At 42.3% G+C, this 20,354-nt stretch overlaps 1 protein-coding gene across 3 annotated transcripts in view; it reads right to left on the bottom strand.

Moving 5' to 3' along the window:
• GALNT18 (polypeptide N-acetylgalactosaminyltransferase 18) overlaps positions 1–20,354 on the bottom strand; it is a 337,820-nt gene that overhangs the window by 82,984 nt on the left and 234,482 nt on the right. For all 3 annotated transcript variants that reach the window (XM_072794063.1, XM_072794065.1, XM_072794064.1), the window contains 3 exons: positions 18,409–18,592; positions 16,632–16,829; positions 12,012–12,126 (listed from right to left, as the gene is read on the bottom strand). In XM_072794063.1, coding sequence (XP_072650164.1) covers positions 12,012–12,126; positions 16,632–16,829; positions 18,409–18,592 — 497 coding nt within the window. The remainder of the gene's footprint in view (positions 1–12,011; positions 12,127–16,631; positions 16,830–18,408; positions 18,593–20,354) is intronic.

The raw sequence follows: 20,354 nt of genomic DNA, 5'->3' as shown, positions 1-20,354 counted from the left end.
GGAAAATCTGGACTATGAGAGTCTCTATAGGACAAATGACCTGATCTCTTTAAAAATAAATTACAAGACGAAAAAAAAGAGACAGAGAGAGAAATTCAGTAGGTTAATAGACACTTAAAAGACATATTAACCTATTGGATTTTGATTCAAACACACAAATTGAAAAACAAAAAGTGATAAGACAATTAGGGAAATTTGAACACTGATAATATTTGATGGTATTAGGGAATTTTTTTTAACACTTTTAGAACTGAAAATAGTATTGTGGTTATATTCTTTAAAAAATTCTTATCTATTTTAGATGTATATTGAAATATTTTTTGATGATACACTGTCTGGGATTTGCTTCAAAATAATTGAAGTTGGGGGAGGATTGGAGATTTTGGGAGAGCCAAAATTGTCTGTGCATTCACAATGTTGAAACTGGGTGATGGATACAAGGCAATTTATTATATCATTCTATTTTTGCATATGTCTGAAATTGTCCATAATACAGAGCTGTTTCTGTTTTTGTTTTAGATCCTATTTCTGATAAACTATGTGGAACATGGAGCACAATACCTTGGATATTAGATTACTTATTGCAGACGACTTTTGAACTCAGTTCTAAATCCCCTTGCTATATAAAGGACCACATCTCACGTAATTCATGAGCCTAAGGAAACTGAAAGGAGGCATAGATGATCTGTCTCTGTCCCCCGGAAGCTGAAGCATGGGTATATAACCTAGGTTTAGTCAACTGTATGTTTTCAATAAGGACTTTGAATTTTGGTGAACATCACCAAGACCCAAGCAATGGTGCCCAGTATTCAGAAGCAGAGCCACCTAATCATGGCAGTGGGGTCAGTCCTAAACATACTATTTCTTAACAGCTGGTTTTGGCTATGGGTCTTTCTATTTTCTCTTGGTTCCTGTCTGTTTTCTGAATCTGTGTCTCTAGATTTCTTATTAATTCTTTGAAATCTCCAATGACCTTCTAATAAATTCCTTTTCTCTATAAGTCAGCCTGAACCAAGTTTTCTTTGCTTACAACATAGATTCCAGAGTGTCATCCAAATAAAGTTTAATAGGACTATAATAACATAAATTTAAACATGTTTAAAAAAATAAAGCACCATATAAACTGCATGGTAGTATATTTATGTTACATATATATATATATGCATGTGTAACATGATTGTATGTTTTGTATAGAGCCCTTTATAGTTCACAAAGTACTTAAATTAATTTCTTGCTTTGTTGTTAAAATAATGATTATAGTAATGAGACAATAAAGCATAAGAATGAATTTACTTTTTTGACCAATATAAATGTTTTTAATCTTATAATACTTTTAACCTGCTTTGCTTCCTTCATCCCACATGCCCTGTGGAATAGCCATTGGTATTTTCTTAGGGTATAGAGAGATATTAGATTCTTCTTGGCTAAGAATGAAAATTTAAGAGAGGGCATGCACACTGGTAGATAAGGGCAATAAAAAGATGTCATAGAAATAGAATAAAGTCACTATCTGAGGTACAGAGAAATCTCCAATGCAAATTTCTGCTTAATTAAGCTATTAAATAAGGATACCCAGATAAGGAGGAGCTTGATTGATTCCTTAGTGATCCCAGGGCCAATATGTGGAGCCAGTCAGCTGGATATTTTATTGTCCTAGATGTTGCTCGGTTACATAGGGAGAAGAGAGAGGATCCTTCACAGGGAGAGATTCTATACTCAGTTAGACCTTGAGATGAAGCTAAGCAAGAGCAATGAAAATTGCATAAGGCCATCACGAGGGTTTGGGTTATCTCAGTGAGCCACAATAAAGGCAATCATCCAGGCTTTGGAGCAGGTGGTAAAAGGTCAGTCAGCCTAGAGGATGAAAAAGCTGTTCAAGAGGCATTATAATAGGAGACCATATTTTAAAGAGAATGATGATAGTGAATGTTCCAAGACAGAGAGTCTAAAATGCCACTAAGAAGCCCCAAGTGAGTAAAGCTTGGACATCCAGACAAGGAGTTGGTGACTTGCAGATATGTCCAAATGGGTGTCCAACAGAGTCCTGTCTGGAAGACTCTTCTCTGTGCTACATTCCAGAGAGCTCAACCCAGTGGAGTCATCTACAGCTAGGGCCAATATGGAGAGGAGAGAGCTCTTTCCTCCAGCTGCCTGCTCTGGACACTGGAAGGGCATTGGCACAGCGGTAGTAGTCTTCCCTCCCTTTCCTACCTCTACGGCTTCCATTCCAGAAAGGTGGAGACAGCTGTTATTTATATTGAAGAATTTAACTTCAAAGAATAATAGGCCAGGCTTCCAGATGTTTCCTTATGGCAATTCCATGTAGCTGAAGAGTCGTCTCTTTCAAATCAGAAATTTAATAAGTTTTACATTTTCCAAGGAAATTTTTAAATATGTGTAATGCTCCTTTTGTTTTCTTGAACGGAGTACACACAATATGATTTAGATTTTTCTTTATGTCTCAGGACTATGATTAAGATCATCCAATAATTGTGCTTGGGGTGCCTGGGTGATTCAGTCAGTTAAGTGTCTGACTCTTGATTTTGGCTAGGTTATGATCTCAGGGTCGTGAGATCTAGCCTTGTGTGGGGCTCTGCATGGGGCATGGAGCCTGCTTAAGATTCTCTTTCCCTCTCCCTCTGCACCTCCCACTCCCCCCATCTCCCACTCTCTCTCTTAAACATATAAACATATATATATTTATAAGTAAAATATATATATGTTTACATATAAAATTTACATAAAAATCTTTTTATATAAAATATATAAAATTGTGCTGTATGGTTTTGTTCTATAAACCCAGGGATCTGCCTGGATGTTTGGCCCTAGAAGAGATCCAAGCCACTGTGGTTTTGGTCATTTAGTATCTATTCTGAACTCTATGTTTAAATAACTTGCATAAGTTTGGAATATTTTGGTCCCTTGGAAGTTTAGCAGTGCTTGATGATGACCATCATTCTAATTTTTTATTTGTGACAATATATTAAACTACTGATTCAACTTCTTTAATGGTTATAAAACAGTTTTAGTTTTAATTTCTTCCTGTGTCAGTTTTTATAAGCTATATTTTTCTATAAGTTTGTTTTCTTTAAGTTTTCAAGTTTTTAAATAAACTTGTTAATAGTATACTCTTCCTGTTTTAATCTCTGTATCAACTGTAATCATTTCTCCTGTTCCATTCCTAATATTATTTATTTGTGATTGTGGCACCTCTCTCTCTCTCTCTCTCTCTCTCAAACCTAGTAAAAGTTTGTCAGTTTGATTAGCCTTTTCAAAGAACCAAGCTTTGGCTTTACTAGTTATTTCTTTTATATATATATATATATATATATATCTTTTATATATCTCAGATATGAATTATATATCAGAATGAATTATGTCATATAATATATATTTCATTAATTTATGTTCATATCTTTATTTTCATCTAGTTTTTATTCTTTTCTATTTTTTTTTAAGATTTTGTTTATTTACTCATGAGAGATACAGAGACAGGCACAGAAATAGGCAGAGGGAAAAGCAGGCTCCCTGCAGGGAATCTGATGTGGGATTTGATCTCAGGACCCCGGGATCATGCCCCAAGCCAAAGGCAGACACTCAACTAGTGAGCCACCCAGGTGCCCCCATCTAGTTTTTGTTCTGATATTTTTTCTAACTACTTATATATTCATCTCATTGACATTCAGCTCTTCTTTCCAAGAATGGGATACTATACAATTTCTCTTATTTTTTGCAAAATGTTTTAATTTAATTTTTGAGGTGTATGATGTAATGATTCAATATTTGTATACATTGTGAAATGATCACCACAATAAGTCTAGTTAACATCCATTACCTTATACAGTTACAAAAATTCTTTTTGTGTGTTGAGAAGTTTTAAGATTTATTTTCTTAGCAACTTTTAAATATGCAATAGGGTATTATTTACTATAGTCACCATGCTGTACATTATATTCCCATGACTTATTTATTTTGTAACTGGAAGTTCATACCTTTTGACCCCGTTCACCCATTTTTCCCATAACCCACCCCCTGCCTCTGGCAACCACCAATCTGTTCTCTGTATCTATGAGCTTATTTTTTCTTTTTGTTTTTCTTCTCCTTCCTTCCTTCCTTCCTTCCTTCCTTCCTTCCTTCCTTCCTTCCTTCCTTCCTTCCTTCCTTCCTTCCTTTTCTTTCTTTCCTTCCTTCCTTCCTTCCTTCCTTCCTTCCTTCCTTCCTTCCTTCCTTCTTTTTTCTTTTTCTTTTTTTTTTTTAGATTCCACATATAAGTGAGATCATACAGTATTTGTCTTCCCTGTCTGGTTCATTTCACTTAGCATAATACCTTTAAGGTCCAACCAGGTTGTTGTAAATGGCAAGATTTCATGTGTTTTTTTTTTTATGCTGAATAACATTCCATTATAAGTATATATATCACATATTCTTTATTCATTCACCCATTGCTGGATGCTTGGTGGTTTCCCTATCTTGGCTATTGTAAATAATACTGCAATGAACATAGGGTGCATATGTCCTATTAAGTTAGTGTTACTGTTTTTTGTTTTCCCACAAGTGGAATTGCTGAAACATGGTATTTTTATTTTTAATTTTTTGGGGAACCTCCATACTGTTTTCCATAGTGGCTGTACCAATTTACATCCCCATAAACAGTGCACAAAGATTGTTTTCTCCACATCCTTGCAATACTTGTTATTTCTTTTCATTTTGATAATAGCTATTCTGATTGGTATAAGGTGACATCTCATTGTGGTTTTGTTTTGTTTTTTTTTTAATTTTTATTTATTTATGATAGTCACAGAGAGAGAGAGAGAGGCAGAGACACAGGCAGAGGGAGAAGCAGGCTCCATGCACCGGGAGCCCGACGTGGGATTCGATCCCGGGTCTCCAGGATCGTGCCCTGGGCCAAAGGCAGGCGCCAAACCGCTGCGCCACCCAGGGATCCCCTCATTGTGGTTTTGATTTAGACTTCCCTGATGATGAATATTGTTGAGCATCTTTTTATGTGTCTGTTGGCCATCTGGATGTTTTCCTTGGAAAGATGTCTATTCAGATCTTCTGCCCATTTTTAAATAGGATTTTTTGCTCTTTTGCTATCAAGTTATATGGTTCTTTATATATTTTGGATATTAATCTCTTATCAGATATATGATTTGCAAATATTTTCTCCCATTCAGTAGATTGGCTTTTCATTTCATTATGGATTCCCTTCCCTATGCAGAATCTTTTTAGTTTGATGCATTCCCACTTGTTTATTTCTGCTTTTTGCTTTTGCTTTTGGTGTCAGATTCAAAAATCATCACTAAGACCTATGTTAAGGAGCTTACTGTCTACATTTTATTCTATGGGTTTTATGGCTTTCAGGTCTTACATTCAAATCTTTCATCCATTTTGGATTAATTTTTGTGTATGGTGTAAGAAAATGGTCCAGTTTTTGCATGTGGCTTCCCAGTCTTCCCAATGCCATTTATTGAAGAGACCGTCCTTTCTCTGTTGTGTATTCTTGACTCCTCTGTTGTAAATTAATTGACTGTATATGTGTGAGTTTATTTCTAGGCTCTCCATTCTGTTCCACTGACTCATGTGTCTGATTTTGTGCCAGTACCATACTGTTTTAATTTACAACTTTTCTTAATTGCTATTTTAGCTGAATTTCACCTAATGTAATATGTAGCATATTTGTTATCATTTAGTTCAAAATATTTTCAAATTTCCAGTATAATTTCTTTCTTGACCATGAGTTTTTTAGAAATGTTTCATAATTTCCAAAAGTGTGGCTTTTGTCTATAGTTTTTAGTTGTGGATTTCTAATTGAATTCCATTGTGGTCAAAGAACATGTTCTATAAAATGTTAATCCTTGAAATTTGTTGAATCTTATAGTTCTTAGATGCAGTGTTTTCTATATCCTATTAGATTCAAACTGTTAATTGTGTTGGTATATCATTTACTTGAAGAAATTTATTGAAATCTTCCACTATATCAGTGGAGCTGTTGATGTCTCCTGGTAATTCTGTCAACTTTTACTTTATATAAATCAAGGCTGTGCTGTTAGGTGCATAAAAGTTCATAATTGTTATATATTCCTCATGAACTACACATTGTAGAAATCTCTTTTTGTACCAGGACATGTTGTAATGGTATTTTTCTAATATTAATATAACTACAGCAACTTTCTTTTCATTGGCATTTGCCTGTTATTAATTTTTCTATCCATTTAGATTTTAACCTTTCTGTATTATTACATTTCAGACATATTTCTTATAAATAGCCTACAGATAATTTAAAAAATTTAATTTTAAAATGTTTGCCTTTTAACTTAGTCCCTGTAACTTACTATATTTACTCATGTATTTGGATTCATTTCTACCACCTCATATGTTTTCTCTTTGTACCATCCTTTGTTTCTGTTTCTCCCTTTCTTACCATTTTCATATTTTATTTTTCCCCTCTATAACTTTGAAGTTATACTTTCTCTATCTATGATTTTCATGCCTTCCCTAGAAACTTTAATATGCTTATTTCATCAAAACTGAAAGTCAACCAGTATCCTTTCCACCCTCATTAACATATAAGCACTTTAGAACACTCTAATTACAATCACCCTCTCTCAACTTATTTGCAATTGTCATCATGCATTGTGGTTTTAATAATCCTATGAGACATTACTGTAGTGTTATTTACCATCAACATTTCTTTAGATTTACTCATAAATGTACTACTTTTTGAGCTAAGTATCTTTCTTTTATCTCAGATTTCCTTCTGGGATCATTTTCCTTATTCTTAAAATGTATCCTTTATAGTTCATTTTAGTGAGGATCTGTTTGTGGCAAACTCTTGCAGTTTTTGTGTTTCAGAAAATGACTTTCTTTTACTCTAGTTTTTAAAAGATATTTTTATTGAGTATATATACATATATACTCACACACACATATGTAAACTCACAAATCTTTTCTTTCTGTTTTTAAGATTTTATTTATTTATTCATGAGAGACATGCAGAGAGAGGCAGAGACATGGGCAGAGGGAGAAGCAGGCTCCCTGCAGGGAGCCTGATGTAGGACTCAGTCCCAGGACCCTGGGATCATGACCTGAGCCAAAGGCAGATGCTCAACCACTGAACTGCCCAGGTACCTGTTCAGAATTACCTTCTCTCAGATTATTTAAGCTATTATCTCATGGTCTTCCGGATTCCATTGTCACTGAAAAGTCCACTGTTATTCTAACTATCATTAATTTTTCTGTAGTCTATCTTTCCTTTCTAACCGCTATCAGATCTTCCTCTTTGTCTCTAGCATTCATGATAACATGTCTAAGTGTGGATATATTTGTATTTATCCTACGTTGGACAGACTGACTTCCTGAATCTGAGGGTTCATCAACTTGGGTACATTTTTAGTAATTAGCTCTTCAAATATTGATTTTGCCTAATCCTCGCTTCTTACCATCTCCATTTGGAATTCTAAGATATTAGACCCTTTCCCTCAATTCTACCCATCTTTCAATCTCTGTTTTGTTGTTTTGTTCAATTTTTTCTTTGTATTTTTGGGCTGATTCTGAATAATTTCTTTAGGCATATTTTCCAGTTTACTGTTTTTCCCTTTAACAATATCCATCTGGATGTTTAATCCATCTACCTAGCTTTTAATTTCCATTTTATATTTTTCCATTATATTTATAATTTCCATCTTTTTAAAGATTTATTTATTTATTTGAAAGAGAATGCACAAGTGGAAGGAGGGGCAAAGGGAAAGGGAAGAGAGAGATCTCAAGCAGACTCCCTGCTGAGCTCAGAGCCCATGAGGGCTCCATCACAGGAGCCTGAGATCATGATCTGAGTTGAAACCAAAAGTCTGGTGCTCAACTGACTGAACTACCCAGGCATCCCCATTTTTATATTTATTATGTTTGAAATTCTATTTTTATCAATACAACTGGTCTTTTTAATAGTCTCTTTCTTCTTATTTATATTTCCAATCTCTTATTTATTTATTTAAATATTTATTTATTTTAGAGAGAGAGAGAGAGAGAGACAGAAGCAGAGGATCTTAAGCCGACTCCCTGCTGAGTATGGAGCACAACAGGGGGCTTAGTCTCATGATCCTGAGATCATGACCTGAGCCAAATTCGAGTTGGATGCTTAACTAACTGAGCCACCCAGGCACCCTACCAATCTCCTATTTTTGTTTTGAAGCTAGTATATAGCTTATTTTATATCCTGTGTCTGATAGAATCAATATTTCAAGATTTTGTAGAACAAACTTGTCTGTCCAATGCTTTTGCTTTTAGTGCTTTCTTTTTCCCTTGTTTTGTGATTTTTTTTTTTTAAGGTGAATTCACATTCCTTGAAACTCTAGCTATGGGAAGTTTTATAGCCTGGGTTAAAGAGGTCTTTCCCCAGAGAGGGTTTGTATACATTTTTGTAGATGCCTAAGAACTTCCAACAACTTTAAGTTTAATTCTACTCTTGAGATTTTCTGGACCATGAAGTATTTTGATTTTATGTTATAAATCCAAGGGAGGGATTCACAGAGGAGAGTTTTTCCTCTCATCAGCATAAAATTGAGTATGAATGTGGGAGTATTTCTACCTTAACATTGGGGGTGAGAGTGGGAGTATTTCTAGCTCATCTTACCCTGAAATAATTGGTCTTTGAAATACCAGTTTTATGGGAGGTATGGTGGGGAGCCAGGGGGTTATTTGGTGAGACTCTTCAGGTTTGGAAACTCTGAGGCTTTTGTTCCTGTCCTCTGTACTCTATGAAATTAAGAAACTCTATGAAATTAAAGTCACCAGGTTCTTCAAATATAATATATTTAGGATTTCTCTAGGTTCCTATTTTCATTCATATTTTAGTCTCAGTATTAATTTCCTTGGGTTGTTATAACAAAGCACCACAAGCTGGATCTCCTAAAACCACAGATTTATTCTCTCAGACTTCTAGAGGCTAGAAGTCTAAACTCAGGTGTTGACAAGGTTATGGTCTCTCCAAAGCCTTAGAGCAGGATCCTTCCTTGCCTCTTCCAGGTTCTGGTGACCCCAGGCACTCTTTGGCTCTACTCCAATCTCTGTCTCCATCTTCACATGGTCAGCCGCCCTCTGTACCTGCCTGTGTCCACAAATTTTCCTTCTAAAAACACCAGTCATATTGGATTAGGGCTGCTGTAACCCGGTATGACCTCATCTTAACCTGATTACATGGGCAAAGACCTTATTTCCAAATGAGATCATATTCACAGCTATAGAGGGTTAGAACTTCAACATTTTTGAAGGGAGTCAATTCAATTTATTTATTGTCTCTAAAAATTTCTTTATTTCCTACCACCTCTTGAATGCTCTCTTGTATATTCTACTTTTTTATAGCCATCATCTGTACAATCTTTCTGTCTCTTATTCAACATCAGGGCTTATTTCTCACTCTTTTCATTCTGCTTGCCCATAGGAACTCCCTTCATTTTTCCACTGAGCTGTGGAATTAGAATCCAGGGGGAAAAAAAGGCTTATTAGAAATGAGCACAAAATAAGAATAAGGCTTTAAATAGTGACTCAGTAGATAGAACTCTGAATAGAGTAGAATTACTGCATGGACACTGAAATACTTTTGTGGGTGATGCTCATAGGTCTTTTATCCCTAGATCACTGTGGTATATCTTTCTAGGCTTTCACATCATATAGATCTGGGGCTGAATCTTTTCTCTACCTCTTATAAGTGGTATGACCTTGACAACATACATTAGTTCTTAATTTCACAATTCCCTCATCTGAATAAAAAGGATTATAATAACAACTACTTTTTAGGGATGTAGACGGATGGCATACTTAGATGCCAGAGCAGGTAGTGAATAACTGTGCAAAAAATCCTTTCTGTGTTCCAAATGGGTAAGGACTTTGAATAAGTTGTCTGTGAACCAAAGAAGTGAGAAAAGCAGTGTCTGTCCTTTTTACAAACAATCCTGTGGAGTAATTGCAGGGGCTCCTTCCTTATCCAAGGGACTCCTAGATAAGGAAAGTGAGGCACTGAGATGTGATTCCTAAAACACGAAAGGAAGATGCTAATAACCACGTGACATGTGAAAGTCATTTTGGAGATGATGAGCAGTTCTGTATCCCTTAAGGGGGAAATTGGAATTCCAATGAACTAGCTCCTCCTTCTGTTCACAGCTCTGCCAGCCAACAGGTTGTTGGGTCTCTGCTTGAAAAACCACCTTTCCTTCAACTACTATGACACGTCATCTCTGTCAAGTGGGAGGGAAGAGGTAGAGAAGGAGAAATGCCAGACAACATTTTATCCTGTATTTTACACCCTGAACACAAAACCCAAAGATCTTTAACATGTATTTGAAAGCCTCACCCAGGCCCAGACTCCAAGTGTTCTCTAAGGTCAGCTTCAGAACAACTTGCTCCTGCTGCCAGTCTTCAGAGCCCTAGGATTAAGTCGGGGCAGTAAGGCCAGCCCACACAGTGCCAGTCAGGGCACTGCAGATGTTATGAAAGACTCAGTGGAGGTGCCCTGTCTCTCTTTGGGGCAGGGTGAGGTCTGTCCAGGGTCAGCAGACTGCCCATTGGTCTAAGGGAGTCAGAGGTAAGAGGAGGGTGTATCCAAGCTGAAGTCTTTGAGTGGGAACTGGAGATACCGATACTGAAGCCAAGAGTGGCGTCATTCATCGGAACCAGCCAGATGTTGGGGTGGTCTGCATGAAGGGCTGGCAGTGAGGAGGGATATCTTGGATGATTGCTATGAACACCAGCAGGTACAAGGTCCTCTCCAAGGGCTGTCACACAGGGATATGTCAGGCTGCTTCAATTAAGATCCCCATGGACTGGAAAATGGGGACCACTGTGGAGACAAGCCACAGCTTGAATGTTGGATTATTTGTGAGGGTAGGACCACAACCTGGACAGAGGGGTGGGCTTCCCTCTAGGATGAGGTCCTTCATTGTATCCACTATCACATTCCTGCCAACCACCAGGGGACCTCATGTGTCTCTCAGATATGATGGGGGTGGGGTGTCATTTTAGAGTTATCTTTTCATGGGCCCAGGAGAAAGAGCCAGAGCCTAGGAAATGATCCTGTGGGATGAGAAATTAAATGATGCCTATTGTGGATTCATATCATGTGATGATAGCTGCAAAAGGCCCTCTATTTTGGGGCAGGATGGTGCTACCTCCAAAGAATGGCATGAGGAATGAACAGCCCTGACTAGCTGACCAGCACATGGTGGGGTCAGAAAACAGAATGGAGTGAGCCTGGCTGTGTTTTGCTCTTTTATACTTCATGAGTGTATTTCCCTGTAGCCCTCCCCACTCTCTCTTTTTTTGAAGATTTTATTTATTTATTTATTTATTTATTTATTTATTTATTTATTTTTTATTTATGAGAGACAGAGAGTGAGAGAGCATGAGCAGGTGGGGCAAAGGGAGTGGGAAAGGCAGATTACCCACTGAGCAGGGAGCCTGATGTGGAGCTCAACCCCAGAACCCTGAGATCGTGACCTGAGCCAAAGCAGATGCTTAAATGAGCCACCTGGGCACCCACCTACAGCCTTCTCTTGCCAAAGTCTTTAGGAAAGTTCTCTGGGGCACTGTGGAGGAGGCTGGGAATATCAGAGTGAGAAATCCCAAAGGAAGGTTACTCTGAGGGTCACTCTAGTCCAGCCACTCCTAGATGCCTACAGGTCTCTTCCTGGAACACACTTTTGCTCAGCTCTGGGGAGCCTGTGTTTGGTTTTATCAAAGAGGTTGTTCCCATAGAGGGGAGCTTGACTGTCCCACGTCCCCAGTCCTAGACAAAGCAGTTTCTGAAGTGCTTTTCTTCTCGAAAATGCTATAGGTCCCCTCCTCTGACTCTATCCCATCTCCAAGCAGTCCTGATCACATACATGGAGCAAGGTTAGGGACTAAACATTCAGAATCCATCTGTGACCCTCAGCCTTGAGTCCCATTTCTCCACATCCTTGACTCATTCAGCTTTCAGGGAGCTCAGCCAAGTCCTCTGGGCAAGAACTCTTACTTACCCTGATCCCCAGCTCGACATTCTCACCTCCGTAGACCTCCATGCCTTCGTCTAGTAGGCCAATCTCCTGGAAGTACTGCCGATCCACGATAAAGCAGCCGATGAGGGCAGGGCTCCTACAGGGATGTGGGAGATGGGCCAGCAGTTAGTGGAAGGGCTGCTTCCTGGGGATGGCCAGAGGAATACTAGCAGTGGTGCCTTCCTCCAGGAGGATCTGTTCCTCTTCCTTCCTTTGCCACTAGAGCTGGTATGGGCCTTGTTCTCCGAGGGGCCCTCCCAGGCCCACCTTCACCAGCTGCTCTAGGGAGGCTGTTTCTTGAAGGCAGCAGCAAGAGCTCCTGTCCTGGGGCCAGTTGTCATTCCAGGGGGTGCTTGCCTATGTAACCAATCCCAGGAAATAGTGCTCACCCCACCAGCCTGGTCTGAGCATCTGCATCTCTAGCTGCCCTGACGCCTGAATTCTGAATCACACAGCCAGTCTCTGCTTCTACCTCGGCACCCAGGCTAACTCCTTACCCTTCCCCAGCTTGGGTTTTGCACATCAACTCTGGTTCACTTAGAAATATTAGCTGGGGCTTTGGAGAGCATAGTAAATGATTTGGATTTTATCTGGAGGCAAAGGGGTGCCAGTGAGGAATTTTCAGCTGACTTTGGAATGAGCAGAAATAAGTCTTAAGTCAGAGAAAGACAGATACCATATGATTTCACTCAGATATGGGATTTAAGAAACAAAATAAATGAACAAGGAAAACAAAGAGACAAAAATCCAGACTCTTAAATATAGAGAACAAACAGATCTGTGTTTTTAAAAGAATCCTTGGGTAGCTGTGGGGTGGCTGGAGGAGGCCGAGTGGCAACAGGAATCCAGTTGGGAAGCTCATTGCTATGTCTACGGCAAAATGATGAGGTCCTTGACGAGAGTATCAGGAATGGAGAGGGGGACTGTTTAAAGACACATTTTAATGTAAAAATCAACAGAACTTAGAAAACAGATGAACAGGTGAGAGAGAAGGAGAAATATGAATGCCAGCTGGTTTTGTGGTTTGGGTGATGGCAAGGTGGGGACCACCCATCGATGCAGGCTATAGAGAAAAGGCTAGTTTCAGAAGGAAGAAGGGGCAGTAGAGGGAGAGAGCCAGCTGCGAGGGCTTTTCTATCGCTGGGTCTTAGGCCAGAGCAATACAGCAACAGTCGGTCCAGGAGCTGGGGGGCCTTTCCTTAGTGAGAGTGTGAGCGCGGGGCTCACCGGCTGTGTGCAGGTGCCTAGTGAAGCACGAGACTTCACTAGAGTGATTCGCATTAGGAGAATCAGCGTGAGTGCATGTGGGCTGCTTCTCTGCTGAGAGCATTAACTTTCGCAAATGACACCGCACACAGCTACCATTTCTAGCCCTTGCATAGCATTTTATCAGCTGGTGGCTGAAGGATTCGCAGGGGAAGAGAGAGAAAATGAAATGAGGAATCCTCAGTTATGAGAAAACGGTCAGTCATGTGCAAATGGACCCATCTTTGACACTGGAAACTCATCAAGGTGGAGAAACAGCTCTTTTGTAAGCCATTTCTTGGGACAATGCTGATGCAGGAGGCTGCTCTGCAGCCTTTGGGTCGGTCCCCTGCCCCTCCTCCTTTCAAATCACAGCATTTTATTCAGGATGGGTTCATGTTCCATAGACCGCAGGCAGCCAGGCCGGTCAGTCTACTTCAATCCACCACTCCTAGAGTGGGCTGAGTTCCTGCGCTGGTGGAGGATGCTTGATCCAGTCCTTGGAGGTGCATGGTATGAGTAAAATCCCCCCCGGCTGTGTGTCACTGTGAAAAGTTCCCTAGCCTCTTGGAGCCTCTGATTCGGTATCTATGAAACTGAATCAACTATAACCTCACACGGATTAAATTAAATAATGTAAAACTTTGAAAGCCTCTGGGATGTAATTGTTACTTGAAAATCATTTAAAAAGATGCATTTGCACATTGAAGCAGCTCAAAGAATCCCCTCTTGAAAAGTATGGTGATTTAAAAACATCAGCCTGGCGGAGTGGGCAGTGTGAAGTCTCAACATTTTTCTCGACATTGCTGAAATGTCAAGTATTTCAACATGGTGCTCTAAGACCTGCAGGAGGGGGCCTTCCCCATTTGGCGAAACCCACTCAGAAGAACAGCAGAATCTGAAACAGTGACTGTGCAATGAACATAGGCCACCTTAGATAGTCTATCACTTATTAACCAGCTGGGGTATGATGTAGACCCAATCAGCCTAAAAATGTTATTGGTTTATCCCTTTCCTTGTTCCCAAAAGGGTTAGAGATAGCTTACAAAAAATGTACAGTACGGGACGCCTGGGTGGCTCAGCGGTTGAGTGTCTGCCTTCGGCCTAGGGCGTGATCCTGGAGACCCAGGATCGAGTCCCACATCGGGCTCCCTGTGTGGAGCCTGCTTCTCCCTCTGCCTATGTCTCTGCCTGCCTCTCTCTCTGTGTCTCTCATGAATAAATAAATAAAATCTTTAAAGAAAAAAATGTACAGTACATTGAGAAACAAAATACATAAATGTCTGAAAAGACCAAAAGTTCACAACAAATCGGGGGCCAGTTAGAATGGCCCTCCTTCAGGTCCTCCTTCACAGTTCTTAAAGGAGACCCACAAAATTCATACTGAGCTTCCTGGTAGCCAAGGTGAAAATGAACAACCCTGTCTTAGAGATGAGATTTATAGTTCCCATGTGAAAATACCACACTCATTCCTTGGGGTTAACAAGATTTTGTCTAGCAGTCAGTTTGAAAGAAATTTCTCATGTCAGTCTTCTAAGAGGTCACTTTGGGACACAGTGAACAGCCTTCCCAAAGACGTCACTGTAGAATGCAATAGAAGGTAGCTCTGGGCTCTTTTTTATCGCTTACAATGTGTGGGCACAGCTCCAAGGAAACGGGAGCCAAAGTGGGCAAGGTATATTTGTAATAACCCACAGCTTTCTGTGGGGTTGTCTTCACCTAAGGGTAAAACCAATAATGTTCATCCATGAATATAATTTCTGGTGGCCAAGTTTTTGGCAAAAACTAGGTGATGGAAACTTTGAGGCCGAGATGATATTCTCTGTCAACGACCTAGAAGGCAGGTTTACTACGACTAGGCCAACACATTTCAAGATGAGCAGAATAAAGCAGCTAGTACAGCGCAGTCTTCTGCAAGAAAGCTCCTTGCACGATAGCACGCTTCCTTCCAGTATCAATCAGCTGGCCTAGGGGCAGAGTGTCGCCATGCTAGTTCTGAGCTCAACAGTGGGCATCTACGAGGGTGACAGCTAGATATGGAATCTAGCTGACCTAGGTTTGGATCCTGCTTCTACTGCCCACAGCCTTAGGCAGGGCCATTCGCCTTCATCCATCCTGTGGCTGTAAAACAGGGATGACACAATGGGCTGTCACAAGGCCAACACGAGGAGCAAATGAGACCGTGTGTGTAAAAGGCCCTTGCACACAGCGACCTCCGAATTAGTATTTAACAACACAAAACTGTGGCAAGGGCTAACACAGGTGGGTAACAGAGATAACTGCGAGAAAGCTGGATGGTTCTCTTCCATCCTGTTTTAAATATGAATATAGTTTTTTCTTCTGGCAAGGAGAGATGTGATCTCAGATAATAATCACCCAGTTTCAATTAAATTTTTCATAATCTTTCTCCCTCATGTAATACAAAGCAACATCAGTTTCTAATCTCTTCTTTCATTCTAAGAATTGTCCCCTAGGCTACCTCTGGTGCCATCTGTGTGTTTCGTGGGCAGGACTTTGCAGAGAGCATAAAGGTACCTGATCTGTGATTAACCAGACAGAAATAAGGGCCGGTGGGGTGGCTGTGTCAGGAGTCCTGACCCATAGAACAGAGGCTGCCCAAGGGAGTCACCTGGGTGTCTGTGAAGGCAGCAGTGAAGGCAGAAAGAGCTTGGGATCTTTGAAATGCAGTTTGCAGCCACTTTTCGGTGAATCCTACAGGAGAAACTCAAATATCAGCAAGGCATACAAGCTGCTGTGGGGTCTGGTCTTGCCTCTCTGCTCTTCCAGCCTCTGGGGCTGCCTCCTCATACTCCTCTTCCCAAAGGTCCCTTTATAGTTCCTCTGTGTCCACAAACTCACCCTGTTTCTTCAAACATGGGTGCCCCTGCCCCAACCCTGCAATGTCCTACATTCACTCAAAAACAAGTGCAAATCCTAGTCTCTGAAAAAGATTCTCCCCACTTTCTATGCAGTTTCCTCCAGCAGTAATTTGTTTCCTCCAATTATTTTGTCTGTCATCGCTAGACTGCAGGGTTTTGGGGACAGCAATGGAGTCTTAATCACTCTGGATCCTCAGCACCCAGCACAGCAGTTGGCACTCAGCAGGTGTCCCATAGTGATGTGTTGAAATGAGTAGCTCTGAGCCTCCGGATGGATTCTGGGGGCCATGATTCTATTGAAAGCGAACATCAGGGCCTGTAAGTGGGGACTGAAGGTCATTTGTAATTCCTTTCTAACCCCCACTTCTACCCCATCATCCCACAGTGGGGCTGGAGTTTGGGGAATAAGGCTTGAGCTGGGAGGGGAGCCCTTGAGTGGAAGACAGAGCAGAGAGACCTACAGGTAAGGATGCTTTACCTGATCGGGGCGGTGGAGTTCTCCAGCTTCCACCAGGCCTTGGGGGGGTTTAGGTAGCGGCACCACAGCTCCCAGTCAAAGCCCTGGGCGGCCAATGGGTACTCTTCTATCTCAAAGTTGTCATACTTGATGTTGTCAAAGGATGGTGAGATGATCCGCTTCCGGTTCTCCTTTATGCGGGTGAGCACAGGTTCCGCCCTGAGCAAGAGGGAGAGAGAGAAGGGAAACTGCTTCCTAGGTGGATAAATACTTGACTGGCGACCCCTAAAGCTCCTTCCTCTGCAGAAAAAGGCAAAAAACCACCTGGCTGTCTGCTCCAGCCGGTTGCTCTGCCTCCTGGGAAACAGCCTCTGTTTAACCTCCACCCCCCTCCACTTCTGGGTTGGCAAGAGGCCTGGCCACTCCTGCAGCACGTCCTGGGCTGAGCTGAGAGACTCTTACTGCCTTAGATCCTTGTGTCTATTTGCTTTCCTGTTTCCCAGTAGAAAAAAAAAAAAAAATCAAGACCTTAGAAAGAAGAAAGGAACAGATCTGAGGTTCCATGGGTAGCTTTCAACTCGGGCTTTGATTTTGTGAAAATTCAGTATATCAACCAGGAGGAAAAGGCAGAGGAGGATGGCAAGGGAGGAGGGTGAGAACAAACTTATTTCCGCCAGTTACTCAATGCTCCTTCCATCCTTGTAGACGTGCCACCCCATCCCACGTGTTCTCCACCGCCCTGGGGAGAGGTGGGAGTAGGGCTTCCGAGCAGCCAGGAGGCCCCTATGGGCACCAGGCAAGTAAAGTGTTTGCAGACAGGAATGATGAGCTTCTTATTAATAATGCATTTGTTGCATAATTGTTTATTCAAATCAGCTTGAAATAGTAAGTGTCCCTCTCCTCTTCTGGCCATAAATCCAACGAAAATGCTTTTTAAATAGTCACAAATGGCAAGCAGGGACTTCAACTATAAAAAAACGGCTTCATTGCAGCCTTAATTTGAGCCTGTTATGTAAAAGTATGCCTAAATCTAACCATGTGGCGTGCATGCCCGGCTGCTCCTTCCTACCAGAGGGCCCTCCTCACCTGGCGCTCTACAAAGCCACACACAGTGGGCTGGCCACAGCACACCGTCTGGCCCTGCAGGGATGCTGGTGTCAGATGCCCCATCCCACCTTGGCTGCAGCCTCTGAGGCCACATACCTTTTCTCTTGCCCCACGTGGCAGCTGAGCAGCCCTGACCAGAAAAAGGAAGTTTTTGTAAGACCTACTTTCACCAGTAGGGAAAATCTGAGATTCTCTGCTCTGTCTGGCCTGGCATTTGGCAGGGGGGGGAGGGGTGTGGCGTCCAGGTCACCTGGATAACATCAGGCTACCTTCTACCCCTCTGACCACTGGGCCTTGACCCTGTCTGCATGGTTGGGCTTGTGCCTCAAGTCTGGTCCAGCCTCCCCTTGCTCAGCAGTTGCAGCCCTGTCCTGAGCTGGGCTGGCACTCTCAGCTCCGTCCTCAGCCCACTCTCAGATCCGCTCTCCTAGGGGAAGACACTAGCTAGAGTCACACCTGATGCCACCATATACCCTTTAGAGACTCTGTATTGACCTGTTGGCCCCCGACCCTCCTCCACCTTGAAGGGCCAGCCCCGTTGCCTCCAGTAGTCACACATCCAGATCTCAGCTATTCCCAGAATTCTCTCCTTCCCCCCACTGTGGCTGAGATCCCAGCTTGCTTTGCACTCATTTGAGCCAAAGCTCCGGACCACACTGGGATTCATCTTCCTCTCCTGACGGGCACTTACCAGCCCACATTGAACTCCACGTGGGCATCAAAGAGTGCCACCACGGGCGCAGTGGCCACCCTCCAGCCGCTGACTCGGGAGCGGATGAGGCCCTCCTGCTTGCTGTGGCGCACGACTTTGATGAAGCCCGGCTTCTGGCCATTCACCTTGTCCACGTACTCTGTCAGCTTCTCCTTCAGTTCCTCTGCGAGGGACAAAACGCATCGTTAGGAGAAGGGGGAAGGTGTGATTTAGACTGTGCCCTTTTAGGGGGAACTGACCCCCACCCAAGAGACTGGGGGTCTGTCTTCCCTCCCAGGTCTCTTTCACGATCCCCAGGCCAGTGCCGCTCAGCTTTGAAGGGAAAAACAGAGGAGAAAACAGTTTGTATTGAGTGCACACGGTCACATGCTTCAACACGTCCTATTTAATCTTCACCAGCAGCCCACGGGAAAATGGGGCTCAGAAGGGTTTCCCAATTTGCCCAACGCCATGCGGCTTGTGAGTGGCACAGGCTGGCTTCAAGCCGGGTCTAATGACTTCAAAAGCCGTATTCTTCTCATCAGCTCAGTGGCCTCTTTCTTCCCCAGTGCCCTCCACTCCTTCTCTCCTAATGGCCAAAGAAAGCTTCCATCTGCGACGATGATAGCCCAGAACCCAGTCCTGCCCGCATCTCCATCTTTCCAGGAAGTGAATGACCAGGCACTATGCCATGTGGGCAGTTGGTATTGGTTTGTTGCCTGCTGCTGCTGGCCAAGCATCTGATTCCCTGCTTCTTCATAAGTCTCAATGGGTCCTGCGGTCCCCTTGCCTCTCAGCTAGTGGCAGCACAGTGGTTTGGGCAATAGCCTACGCACCCTTTCCCCAAAATGGCCTGAGTGGGCTGCATTCTCCTACCTGCAACCACTGCACCTCCCCAGGACTCAGTTTCCACCCTTTGCCTGTGCTCTCCAGGACTGGCCCTTCGGGTGCCCTCCTCCCATCTTCTGAGCCAGCCTATGCCCGGGTCAGCCCCAGGTGGGCTGAGCCTGGTCCTTATCAGAGGATGGTAGGAGCTGCGTGTCCCTTGGTGCTCAGTCTGGGGCCCTGCCAGACCCGCATCCCACTCTGAGGAAAGGGTATGAGGTAGCAGGCACAGTGCCTGGCACACGGTAGGCGTGTCCCATAGCAGCAGCACTCCGTAGCAGAAAGAGGATGGTATTTGGGGTCAGCAGTACTGCATTTTAAGTCTGCCTTCTATGTATTAGTATTATGATCCTAGCCCTTTTACTAAACTAGTTGTTGAGGTCCATGTGGGTATCTGGATGTGGTGAATGTATTTTGCACGTGGTAAGGATGTGAACTTTGGGGAAACACAGGGTGGACTGTTAGGGTTAAACTGTGTTAAACTGTGTTAGGAGTTAAACTGGTTAAACTAAACGTCTTCAGCAAAAAGACGTGCCGAAGCCCAAACCCTAGGACTTTAGAAGATGACCTTATATGGAAATAGGGTCCTTGTAGATTGAACCGAGTTAAGATCCTTAGGTCCTAATCCAATATGACAGGTGTTCTTATAAAGTGAGGAACTTTGGACACAGGCAGATGCAATGAAGAAAGACAAAAAGGGAGGCAGAAGGAGAAGATGATTGTGACGCCTTGGTGGCTCAGCAGCTGAGCGTCTGCCTTTGGCTCAGGTCATGATCCCAGGTCTGGGGATCAAGTCTCACATCGGGCTCCCTGTGAGGAGCCTGCTTCTCCCTCTGCCTGTGTCTCTGCCTCTCTCTGTGTGTCTCTCATGAATAAATAAATAAAATCTTTAAAAAAGAGGAAAGAAAGGAAGAAAGAAAGAAGAAAGAAAGAAAGAAAGAAAGAAAGAAAGAAAGAAAGAAAGAAAGAAAGAAAGAAAGAAGGAAAGAAAGAAAAAGATGACCACCTAAAGCCAAGGAATATCTGAGAGTCCCAGAAGCTCTGAGCAGGCCTGGAACAGA

This window comes from Canis lupus, chromosome 23 (genome assembly GCF_048164855.1).
Source record: "Canis lupus baileyi chromosome 23, mCanLup2.hap1, whole genome shotgun sequence".
NCBI classification, from domain to species: domain Eukaryota; kingdom Metazoa; phylum Chordata; class Mammalia; order Carnivora; family Canidae; genus Canis; species Canis lupus.
The sequence above is the reverse complement of the archived record's forward strand: the minus strand, read 5'-3'. Positions and strand labels throughout refer to the sequence as shown.